General features: G+C 38.7%; 1 protein-coding gene across 4 annotated transcripts in view; it reads right to left on the bottom strand.

Annotated features, from left to right (window-relative positions):
• LOC129764804 (pleckstrin homology domain-containing family G member 5) overlaps nucleotides 1-12,818 on the bottom strand; it is a 297,282-nt gene that overhangs the window by 269,236 nt on the left and 15,228 nt on the right. For all 4 annotated transcript variants that reach the window (XM_055764299.1, XM_055764291.1, XM_055764300.1 and 1 more), the window contains exon 2: nucleotides 10,532-11,977. In XM_055764299.1, coding sequence (XP_055620274.1) covers nucleotides 10,532-11,836 — 1,305 coding nt within the window. In that variant the 5' untranslated portion in view covers nucleotides 11,837-11,977. The remainder of the gene's footprint in view (nucleotides 1-10,531; nucleotides 11,978-12,818) is intronic.

Below are 12,818 nucleotides of genomic sequence, written 5' to 3'. Positions count from 1 at the left end.
ACTCTCGGTTCCAGGGTAACGGATACTGTACAATTGCTCACAAGCGTGCCATTCGAGAAAATGTCCAATGTCATCGTAGAGTTGTTCTGAGTTCTGGTGTCGCCCGGGGGTGACTGATGTTCCGTATGGATGCGTACAATTGGCGGGAGCTTTTTGAGCGATTCTCAAATTCTCTGAAGAGAATATTTTGAGGCCAGGAATCAGAACGGAGCGCAGCATTTTTCATAGTTTTGATGATGGCAACTTTGAATGACACGAATCTCACTGTCGATAGGTCTCTACCTTTGTGCACTAATTTTACTAGTCTCTGGTTGCATTGGTCGTTGTTCATGGTTGGACAATTGCGAACCAAGTCGCTAATCTCCTGTTCTGTAGTTACCGGATCCAATGCCGAGAGGTACAACCAAAAGAAGTCCACATTAACTGGGATTGTTTTATAGATTCGTTGGTACCCTTCCTGGATCCTCTCTTGATGACCGATGCTGAGCTCAGAATGGGATCAGACTCACCGACAGAGATCCATCTGCGCTTCAGCGTGTGAAATTTCTTCGCTGTATCACTGATTTACCGATATCGATATCGATAATTGAAACTATTAATGGATTCGTACGCCGGGCAGTACTTTCGCAATTTATACGTCATGAGAAAGAATGTAGAAACAATAGAGTTGTACTAAACGCTGACGTTTGTTCTAAACTGCTTGCGTTGAATATGTCAATGTGTTGTTTTTAACAACATTCAATCGATGTCGTGCACATAACAAGAACCAGATTTTTCTACACTCTCAGATTTGTTGAAAATCGAGTTTGAAACAAATTTCATCGAATTAGTGGAAACAAACGAGTGCCTCTGGCCGAAGCCACGCAAAGGAAGAAAATTTTACTGATATATAAAATGCACTGAAACAAGCAGGTAAGTGTTAATAACCGAGATCCGTGGGTCGTATTTTTAAGCAACAAAATTTTTGAAAACGTCCTCAAGATAAGGTAAATTATAACTCCATCTACAGTAATACTCGACGGCTTAAATAACGAAATTTTTGTATTGTATGATTGCCAGCAAAAAATGATCGGATCTCATGTGGATAGTTCCGGCGAAGCATCTTGTGCGCTGAATACTGTTCCGGTTGCCGGGGGTGAACGCCAAACTACAAGAAAAAGAAAAAACGGTAGCACAAAACTTTTGATTTCCGTTCGGTTCATGGTGAAAACATTTTGTGCAACAGAACCTACAAGACATGATGCCCTCGAAAAATACCTTGGCAAATCGATGGAGAAGATGCCGATATCGACTGTTAAACCGCTGGAAGCTGAGTTCTTGGACTAATGCCTCACCGATTCCCATCTGAATGAAATCGTCGACCGTCGACGAGAATAAAATAAATACGAAATTGATGTATTAATTGTTTTATTTTTAATTATCTTTTACATAATCAGTAAGCAGTAAATCAGGTAGCTGATACGAAGCCTTACTAGAATTGCTCCTTATTTGAATTTCTGTAGCTGACAAATCCATAAGAAATGAAACTTTAGAACGCCATTCTCTCAAATTCATAGAACCTTCACAACCCTCTGCACTCATGAAGTTGTGGAGCACCGTTACCTCTTCCACAACTATATCACCAATTTCTGGGAGTAATCATATTGTCTTTCCCGATATTTTTCAACGTGCAACCAAGATGAGTTAAGTTTTCGATAGTTCTTCTAACACGATAAAGCCGATAATTGAAGCTTCCATAACAACACAAGCTGATCTCCGATGTCGGTTCATGTATTTTTTTCAGATCCATTTTTTTGACTATATGGAATCTGCAAAACAAAGAATAATTATAAGAAATTACAGATTCACTAGTTGAATGAATCTTTTGAGCGTTTTGCTTTGTTTTTGTTTACATGTAAAGCGACAACGCGAACGTTAGATTGTGATTACAAATCAACCGATTGCGTCAAGCGAATGTTTTAGTACAAAATGCAAGCAATGAAAGTTGACGAGAAGTGACGCATAATGCGGCATTCTGGACTCACCTTTAGTCCCGTGTCGCGTCATAAACGAAAATTTAATGACTAATGACTCGTCACTAAACAATTTTTGTTCCTAATTACTAAACTTCAATTTGGTCTTTGAAATGAACCCGATCTGTATAAAATAACAATGCAGACAGTTTTTTTTTCTCTATTATAGTGACTTTCAACACGTTTTGGCTGGTTCGTCACTTTTTACTTCCATTTTTTTTTTTGGAAGAATGTCTCATGTTGTCACATCAACATAAAGTTCAATGCTATCCGTGGCGCTATAGTATCCTAGCTCCTTGATGGTATGAAAGGCTGTTCCATTCTGCAGAAATTTGAATTTTATCTCTACATCTCCATTCGTTAAATAAATCCACCTTGATTGAACTTATTGAAGTAAGTACTTTGTGTGCATTGCCTAAATATCGAAGCATAAGAGAATCGCCCCGAAGCTCACATGTGCAGCTTGCCTGCTGGACGGGCGATTAACGACTGAGTCCTGTGTTCGGCATTACCGACTCGATCGTGTTTCAACCGATGCTGACGAAGCCGAAACGATGGCACATCGGGCCGTTCATACTGTACGTCATCTATTGGCAGCGCTGTGGAGGATGTGTTGCAGAATGCATGATTCAGTACTGGCATAAACCAGTTGGATATTCTATTCGAGGGGTCCTGGACCCCCACATCTCTCCTCTTCTCACATGATGAAATAAGACAGAACAAAAAAGAAAAACAAGCTTGAACACAATATGAATGAGTCCTTAGTCTAACTTTCTTGCGCTGTCGTAGCGTGACCGGGTGACGTATTGGTTGTCGCCCGTTCTAATCAATCTTCGGTATCAAATCTATGTTGTCGTAATACATTTTACATAACGTAATACATATAACATTTTCCGAACTCAGAAACTTATTTATCAAAATAATAAATGAAACAAATAAGAAATCTTTAAGCCCTCGACGTGAGAGCAACAAGTTGTAATCAAACAACTCGTCAAACTCAATAGAATCACAGAAATCGAGTCGATATGAATTTTGCTCGTTAGCTCTATTTTACTATTATAGATACCGAGCAATTCAATAGCATCGAGCGAGTGATAGCTATCGGTACAGTCTTCAGAATTTTTCGAGTTGTGTGGTTTGCTTGTCGCATACCTTCAGAGATTTATTTTGTTTTGATTTGCGTACCAGATATTTTCCTTTGAGAAACATTCCAGAAACACCTAAATATATGCAATCGCAACACATGAAACTTGAGCTCGGTAAGAAATTATCTTGATTTACAAAATGCGAGATTTTCTCGGTGTGATAGTGAACTGTATCGACATCTCGATTCATCCAGCCTGACTTCAGCAACCTTCAAATGTTTACCGGAACTTCGTCTATAGAAATTTTATCATAGAAACATTTCTGTTCGCTGACATAGGCTAACAATATGTGCCGAGCTTGAATTGATTCAAAAATTTCAGCTACTCCTTTGAACAATTCGGATCGCTATTCTAACTTCTGACGGGAACGATAAATGCGCTCCAACATTCCCGCCCTTTTTCCATCCTCCATTGTTAACCCGAGTCCTAAGGTCTAACCGTTAGATTTTAATTAAGCCTTTTGTATGATCTTTTCGATTTGATTGTTCCTTTTAGCAGCGAGGAAAAATGTACAGTGCATTGAGTCTGGTCACACTGTTATCCAGAGATAATTCTTTGATTTTCAAATAGTTCTGCGCGAGATCTACTTCACGTGGTTCATTAGCGTGCAGCGTTGAATCAAAAATTACTGGTTTGAGGGAAGACTTGATCTAGTATTCAAGTCCTAGACAAGATCGCACAAAACTTAAATGGTTGTGAACAACACCATCGAAGCTCGCAAAAAAAAAATGGTTTCACAGCACCATAATGATCATTCCATTGAGTTTGCGATAAATTTCACACACACACTGTGGATTATCGGCAAAAACATGTCTACATAAGTTCAAAAAGTGGTCTACACTCTTGTCGTAGATGTTACCCCTTTGAGAGTGCCACCAGGGGCGGACCGACCCCTCGCCCCCGTAACTACGGCTTGAACGATTTTTTTTGAAATGCTTCAAATGTTTCAAATTTAGCTTCCATCTTCTATACAAACGAAGTCCTTTAGTTGGATAGGGGTTCTTTTATTGCTTGCAGCCCGTGAAGCCCGATTATCATTTTTATTGTATCTCATAAAGCTGATTAATCGTACCAATCAAAAAAAATTGTTTTTTGTCTGAGAAACATGATGATTAACAGTATTTTCCAGCGCTAAATATTCCTTTCTTCCCTCCAGAATTATACTGTTTATCATAACTTGAATCACTTTTCGCACAAAACTGTCGCTATATCATTACAGTATCTTCAGGCTTCAATTATCAATTTTCAATGGCCGTGGGGATTGTTCTCATGTTCTCCATTTCTCGACCCTTCTGATTAATTATACTGCTGTCGTAACCCTGGTTCCACGTCCACGTGGACCAAGTTGGAAGCTTTTTTTGCACACTTGATTTTTTTTCTGGCAGAACTTCCGTTATAGTGTAGAAACTCTTGAGTACTATGAGCATAAACAGTAGTTTTCTACTCTTTTAGGGCTACGGCCCGGAATTTATTAATAATTTTCAATTTAAGAATGGGTGTACCGAACCATGTTTTCAATTTAACAACAATTTCATTCAATTAAGGTCGTACAAAACCATATCAACAATCTAACAATGGTCGTACCGAACCATTTCTTGATTTATGGTTTTACCGAAACGTATCAACAAATTATGGACGTACCGACTCGTTTCTTCATTTACGGTCGTACCGAATCATTTTTTTCTGCTTATGATCGTACCGAACTATTTTTTTGATTTATGGCCATACCGAACCATATCTTCAATCTTTCAATAATCATCAACAATTTAACAATGATCGTAGCAAACCATTTCTTTATTTATGGTCGAACCAAACCATATCATCAATATAATAATGGCCGTACCGAACCATTTCTTGATACATGGTCGTACCGAACCATATCATCAATCTAATAATGGTCGTACCGAACCATTTCTTCATTTATGGCCGAACCGAACCATTTCTTGATTCATGGTCGTACCGAACCATATCATCAATCTAATAATGGTCGTACCGAACTATTTCTTCATTTATGGCCGTACCGAACCATTTCTTGATTCATGGTCGTACCGAACCATATCATCAATCTAATAATGGTCATACCGAACCCTTTCTTCATTTATGGTCGTACCAAACCATTTCGTGATTCATGGTCGTACCGAACCATTTCTTCATTTATGTTCGTACCGAACCATATCTTCAATCTAACAATTGTCGTATCGAATCATTTCTTCATTTATGGTCGTACCGAACCATTTCTTTATTTATGGTCGTACCAAACCATATCATCAATCTAATGATGGTCGGACCGAACCATATATTTAAACAAAATTATCTATTCTGTCAAAAATACATAAACGACTTATTCTTGAGCACTCCTCTGATAAGTTTCACAAAAATACAATGTACATAAATTATAAACGCAACATCACCAACGGCATCGTCACGGAAAACACGAAAACATCCGTGGAACGTCACGGAAAACGCCCTTTCCTCCCACGGTGTCAGCGATATGATAAAAAAAAACAAAAGATCAGATCGAACACGGAAATCAAACGAAGCTCCAACATAAACCAAACGCTTCCGCGCGACCAATATAACTCGAGTTGACCTATATTCAGCCAGCGGAATCCAGCATCTGCAAAATACGATATAGCCTGCGCACATCGTTTAAGTAAATTGAGGTTAGAATAGCGTAAACCATGTAATTTATATCATCGTTTATGTTTATGTAACCATCCGATTCAGGGAATACAGAAAACACAACTGTAACTTTAGCTTTAGCTTGAACTTCATTGACGGTTGTTATATTTTCACTTTGTGTTGATATTCTAAACGGCACAGTGTACGATTAACTCGAATATCGGAACGAAAAAAAACGAAAAAAAAACACTTATGACACCGTCAAGCTAAACTTCGTCACTTTTCTTCGGCTCAAAAACATGCAGCTTTACTTAGGCGATTCTCTTTGCAGTCAATTTAGGTATGAATTTGAAATAATTATTTGTTTCTTCTGAACCAGAAACAAACCTGTCACGGTTGCCATTGTGCATTGCCTAAATATCGAAGCATAAGAGAATCGCCCCGAAGCTCACATGTGCAGCTTGCCTGCTGGACGGGCGATTAACGACTGAGTCCTGTGTTCGGCATTACCGACTCGATCGTGTTTCAACCGATGCTGAAGAAGCCGAAACGATGGCACATCGGGCCGTTCATACTGTACGTCATCTGTTGGCAGCGCTGTGGAGGATGTGTTGCAGAATGCATGATTCAGTACTGGCATAAACCAGTTGGATATTCTATTCGAGGGGTCCTGGACCCCCACACTTTGATCATACTATCTCTCTCTTGATGTATAGGTAATGAATCATTTTTTTCCTGTATATAGTGATTTTCAACACTTTTGGTTGGTTCGTCACTTATACCTTCCATTTCGGAAGAATGTCGGGAGTGAGAATTGAACTCGTGGCCATCAGCGTGAGAGGTATGGATGTTTCTCAGCTCTTTTACGTTTACCGATTCATGGAGACGGTCTGGCGTAGTCGTAACATCCATACCTCTCACGCTAAAGGTCACGAGTGCAATTCTCACTTCCGACATTCTTCCGAAATGGATTCCGAAATGGAATGGATTCCGAAATGGAATACAGGAAAAAAAATACTAAAAAATACTAAAAAATACTAAAAAATACTAAAAAAAATACATTTCCTATACATCGAGGGAGAGATAGACTATATATTTAAACAAAATTATCTATTCTGTCAAAAATACATAAACGACTTATTCTTGAGCACTCCTCTGATAAGTTTCACAAAAATACAATGTACATAAATTATAAACGCAACATCACCAACGGCATCGTCACGGAAAACACGAAAACATCCGTGGAACGTCACGGAAAACGCCCTTTCCTCCCACGGTGTCAGCGATATGATAAAAAAAAACAAAAGATCAGATCGAACACGGAAATCAAACGAAGCTCCAACATAAACCAAACGCTTCCGCGCGACCAATATAACTCGAGTTGACCTATATTCAGCCAGCGGAATCCAGCATCTGCAAAATACGATATAGCCTGCGCACATCGTTTAAGTAAATTGAGGTTAGAATAGCGTAAACCATGTAATTTATATCATCGTTTATGTTTATGTAACCATCCGATTCAGGGAATACAGAAAACACAACTGTAACTTTAGCTTTAGCTTGAACTTCATTGACGGTTGTTATATTTTCACTTTGTGTTGATATTCTAAACGGCACAGTGTACGATTAACTCGAATATCGGAACGAAAAAAAACACTTATGACACCGTCAAGCTAAACTTCGTCACTTTTCTTCGGCTCAAAAACATGCAGCTTTACTTAGGCGATTCTCTTTGCAGTCAATTTAGGTATGAATTTGAAATAATTATTTGTTTCTTCTGAACCAGAAACAAACCTGTCACGGTTGCCATTGTGCATTGCCTAAATATCGAAGCATAAGAGAATCGCCCCGAAGCTCACATGTGCAGCTTGCCTGCTGGACGGGCGATTAACGACTGAGTCCTGTGTTCGGCATTACCGACTCGATCGTGTTTCAACCGATGCTGAAGAAGCCGAAACGATGGCACATCGGGCCGTTCATACTGTACGTCATCTGTTGGCAGCGCTGTGGAGGATGTGTTGCAGAATGCATGATTCAGTACTGGCATAAACCAGTTGGATATTCTATTCGAGGGGTCCTGGACCCCCACACTTTGATCATACTATCTCTCTCTTGATGTATAGGTAATGAATCATTTTTTTCCTGTATATAGTGATTTTCAACACTTTTGGTTGGTTCGTCACTTATACCTTCCATTTCGGAAGAATGTCGGGAGTGAGAATTGAACTCGTGGCCATCAGCGTGAGAGGTATGGATGTTTCTCAGCTCTTTTACGTTTACCGATTCATGGAGACGGTCTGGCGTAGTCGTAACATCCATACCTCTCACGCTAAAGGTCACGAGTGCAATTCTCACTTCCGACATTCTTCCGAAATGGATTCCGAAATGGAATGGATTCCGAAATGGAATACAGGAAAAAAAATACTAAAAAATACTAAAAAATACTAAAAAATACTAAAAAAAATACATTTCCTATACATCGAGGGAGAGATAGACTGATCAAAGTACTTACTTCAGTAAGTTTAATCAAGGTGGATTTTATTTAACGAATGGAGATGTAAGAGATAGAATTCAAATTTCTGCAGAATGAAAAAGCCTTTTATACCATCATGGAGTTAGGATACTATATCGCCACGGATAGAATTGAACTATATGTTGATGTGACAACTATTAGCTTAGGTGCAGTACTTGTTCGGTTTGATAAGAAGGGATCACAAAGAATCATCGCTTGTGCGCCCAAAACATGCGTAAACTTGCGGAGCACGGATGTCCACATCCACTAACAAAAACATTAGATGTCATTCGGGGTGTCGAGCATTTTCCATTTTAACTCTTGAGCAGGTCATTCATAATCTGAACAGATGTCGACAATCGTCTAGGAAAACTTGCAGCTTCTCGATATGAGGCATGCGTGGTGATTTAAATAGCTTACGAGGAGTTACGGAAAGTCGAATTAACCATACAACGTGGATAATGATTAAAAAATATGCCTTAAATAGGTCAAAGCCTAAAAGAAGAGTGTTCATGACCTCGACTGTTTATTTTTCACCTTCCCATGCTCGCGCATCAGAAAAATCTAACTTTTTTATCTTTATAGATAGAGATAAACATAGTTCAACAATGTTGTAGCCCCAGTTATTTTGAACAACTTTGTAGAACAAAGCTTTTTTCTATCTTTTAATATAATCGATTAAGCGCTTTTTTCTAAGTTGCATTAGGGTGACCATGAAAAAACGTGTTTATTCTGCTTTAACTTTTATACTTCAAATTCTACATCAAAACTGTCTTCGTACGACTTTTAGAGATTATCGATACCAACATTTTGCGATGCAGAACTTGTCTATATCTTAATCCTACTTAAAGTTATTGATGGTTTATTACCCAAAAACTCATGATTTCAATTTTAATTTATTCAAACACGAAAAATAACATAGTTTTTAAAATCACACATAATGTACAGTGAAATATGCTCCTTCGAATGCCGTCAATAAATTTTGTTTACGTTTGTCCCAGAAAGAATGACAAACAATTGAAAAGAACGTTTTTTTTGGGAAGAAATATCAATAACTTTGAGTGAAGTTGAGATATCGACAAGTTCTGTATCGAAAATGTTTGTATTAGTAAGCTCTAAAAGTCTTTCCAAGACAGTTTACATGTAAAATTTGAAATATAAAAGATAGAGCAAAAAACAGTTTTTTCATGGTGACCCTAACGTAACTTAGAACAAATACGCTATAATGGTTATTTCAAGAGATAGAGAAAATCTTTGTTCTACAAAGATGTCTGAAATAATTGGAGCTACAACATTGTCGAACTATGTTTACCTCTATCTATAAAGATAAGTTTGCATGTAGAATTTGAAATATAAAAGTAAGAGAAAAAAACCGTTTTTTTTCATGGTGACCCCAACGTGACTTAGAAAAAAGGCGCTCTAACGATTATTTTAAGAGATAGAGATAAACTTTGTTCTACAAAGATGTCTCAAATAACTGGTACTACAACATTGTCGAACTATGTTTACCTCTATCTCTAAAGATCAGAAAGTAATATTTTTCATTTCATCGACAATTCTGGTCACCCTATTATTGATAACATAAAAATGAGCGCTCTATCATATGTAACAACTTTGTCTAAGCCAGTTTTTATCTAGAGAATAACTGTCAAGCTCTTAATGCTAATTTCCACTTAAAAGCATCTCCTGGACCATTGTGCATTGGACAAATTACGTTGCACGATAAGCATTTGAAAATAACCACTGAAAAACAATCCAGATCCCTCCACTTCGTGCTTAAGGCAGATCATTATTATTATCACACGTAGAACTGCACTAATAACGATAGTAATACCCGAGAGAAACAAATATCAACATTATTACTTTGCGATCTTCAGTACCTCCCCCATTTGTTGTTTGTGATTATGTAGCGTTTCGCAAGTTTTGGTACGAAGTGGACGTTTTTCTAATATCGGTCTGTGAGATCGACGAAATGGACTTTTTGCCATTATCGGTTTGTGAGACCGACGCATGTGTCTTTTTTGCTATTTTAGAATATTGTTTAAAAAAATGTATGAATAAATTTAAATGGTGTGTAATATTTATTGGTTATAATGCATAACATTATTACAGGACCATTCTCATTAAACTTTAGTCATTTTAGTTTTTTTTTTCTTAGACAGTTGCTGTGTAGCTTATTATGAGTTCCTTGGGGGAGACCAGAAGTCAGCAAACAATATAATAAAGTTTCATTCACTCACCTGTTCGGTCGAGTTGTCGACATTCCGTTTAGAATTTCCAGCATCGTTCCACGAACGCGATCGTCTCAAACTCTCCGTCCGGCTTACATAACCCTCACTTCCGGTGCACATTTTATTTCTGAATTCGTCGCACTTCATACTTTCACCATTATGCACTATGCCACTATCACAAACATCGATAGCACCCTCGGTTGACTTAGAATGCAGAGTTCCCACACCAGACTGGTTCATAACACCCACTGCCAAATGATCCATGCTGTCCAAATTTAGCGCATCCACGTCACGTTCAAAATCAGCACTCCAACGATATGATTTCCGATTGACTTTACTGAGCATTTTGAGTTTCTCATCGTCTATACTGTTTCGGTAAAGATTTTTGTCTAAATCGAAGTTATTCTCCAAATCAAAACTACGTCGAACCAGAGTTTTGCGACGGAGATCTTGATCGGTTTTCTGGCGCCGTTTAATAACCGGAGGATTGATCGCATCTGCAAGCTTCTCGTCTACAGTCGGTGGGAACTGCACAGAGGCGGGCCTTTTACCGTTCAAGTCATGTTGACTTGCACTTAATCTCCGCTCGAGGTTGGCCTCATACTGATTGAATTGGTCGTAGTCTACGAAGCTCAAATCATCGTAGCTAACCATGAAATCCTCCTGGCGTAGATTTTGTAACGAGGTATTCCATTTGGACGGCATTTTGGGTTTTCTGTCCGTTCGGAAACTGATCTTTCGACGAAACGAGGCAAGAATACTATTCGAGCGTTCCAGTTTGGGTACCTCGATTTTGATTGGAGTTGGTTGGGCTGCCGGGATCGAAAGCGAATCTTCTCCGCTTTCAGCATGTTCCAGAATCGCATCCTCCTGTAACCTCTTCAAGGTTGTTTCGTTCTGACTTTTTCTGTAGCTTTTCTTCAGTTGAATCGAGGATAAACTCAAACTGCGGGTAAACTGGAATGGTTTCTCTGCCTCGTTGCCGACGCTCGTGAGGCTTTCCCGGCTGGCACTGAGTTTATTGTAGATTTGCGAAATTTTTCGCGTTAGAAAAAAGCTGTTTGATCGTTCTATTTTTTGCGGAGGGTCAGGAATGAACTCCTCAATCTTTTTATTTTCTCTGGGATTTAAATCGGAAGTACGGCCGGTTTCAACCTTCGCCATAACGTTCTTATGTTTGCCACCATAACTTTTCCTGCTTTTTGTGGTTTTCGCAGTATCAACGCTCTTCTGATCGGGCATTTGGCTCGAAACTCCAGGCTTGGTATTTTTCGTTGGCTGCGAGTAACTCTTTTTCGATTTGCTACGATTCATGTTTGTTTATGTTAAGTTTATAAAGCACTATAAATAATCCGCACGACAAGGAATTTGGAACACCAACGCGAATATTGAGAACTGAACAATTTAGCTGAAAACTTTTTCTTATCATTCGAGTACCATTCGATGCGAACAACGCTGGAAAAGAAAAGAGAGAGAAAAGACAAATGAGGAAACAGCTATGTTGGCATGGCACTGGAACACTTGAGCGGTGTCATGGTATCGCACACACTTCTTAATTGTGGTTTCGCTGACCGGACGCGAGTTTACCTGCCCTACAGCGCGCCGTATAGTGGGAGGGGGATCAATTAGAGGACGTGTGCGGGAGTGTGTATACATATGAGTGTAAGACCTACTTCGGCTTCTTCACCCGGTGTGTTGCGTTTTTTTTTTTGCTGCAGCTCCCGCTATCTGCCCATAGAGGCACGATATCGCGTTTATATCACTGAATGTGGAATAAATAAAAAAAAAACCACTCGAATGAGTACTGCTGGCCGCTGTAGAATGATGCTTAAAATATCTAGAAAACGTTACAAGCCATCTGATAATATAGGAAAAAAAACTTTACTTCAACTTAGGGTGGTACACTTCAAAACGAATATCCAAGCTAGTTGAGAACTGGAGGAAAGATGTTGTTACATGGCTCCCGTGAGTGAAAGTCCCACCTATGGGTGGATTATATTAGTTTTGTGATGAATTTTCATTGATATTCAGATATACGAGCTATATCTGGCGAATACATCGGATGATTTTTTTTAGAGATTATTCTTATACTGAAGTGGGCCTGCTTCACTTAGATTAACCCGACCTTTTAAAGGATTCACATTGCATATTCGTTTTTCTGCTACAATTCACCGAATTGAGTGTAATAAAAATCCTGTTTCTATAGTATTTTTATTTATTGGGTTGTCAGAAAATTCCGATGTTCGTATTTTATTTGTAATGAAAAATTTCGGGCAACCCAATATTTATTTCATCT

This window comes from Toxorhynchites rutilus, chromosome 2, assembly GCF_029784135.1.
Source record: "Toxorhynchites rutilus septentrionalis strain SRP chromosome 2, ASM2978413v1, whole genome shotgun sequence".
NCBI classification, from domain to species: Eukaryota; Metazoa; Arthropoda; class Insecta; order Diptera; family Culicidae; genus Toxorhynchites; species Toxorhynchites rutilus.
The sequence above is the reverse complement of the archived record's forward strand: the minus strand, read 5'-3'. Positions and strand labels throughout refer to the sequence as shown.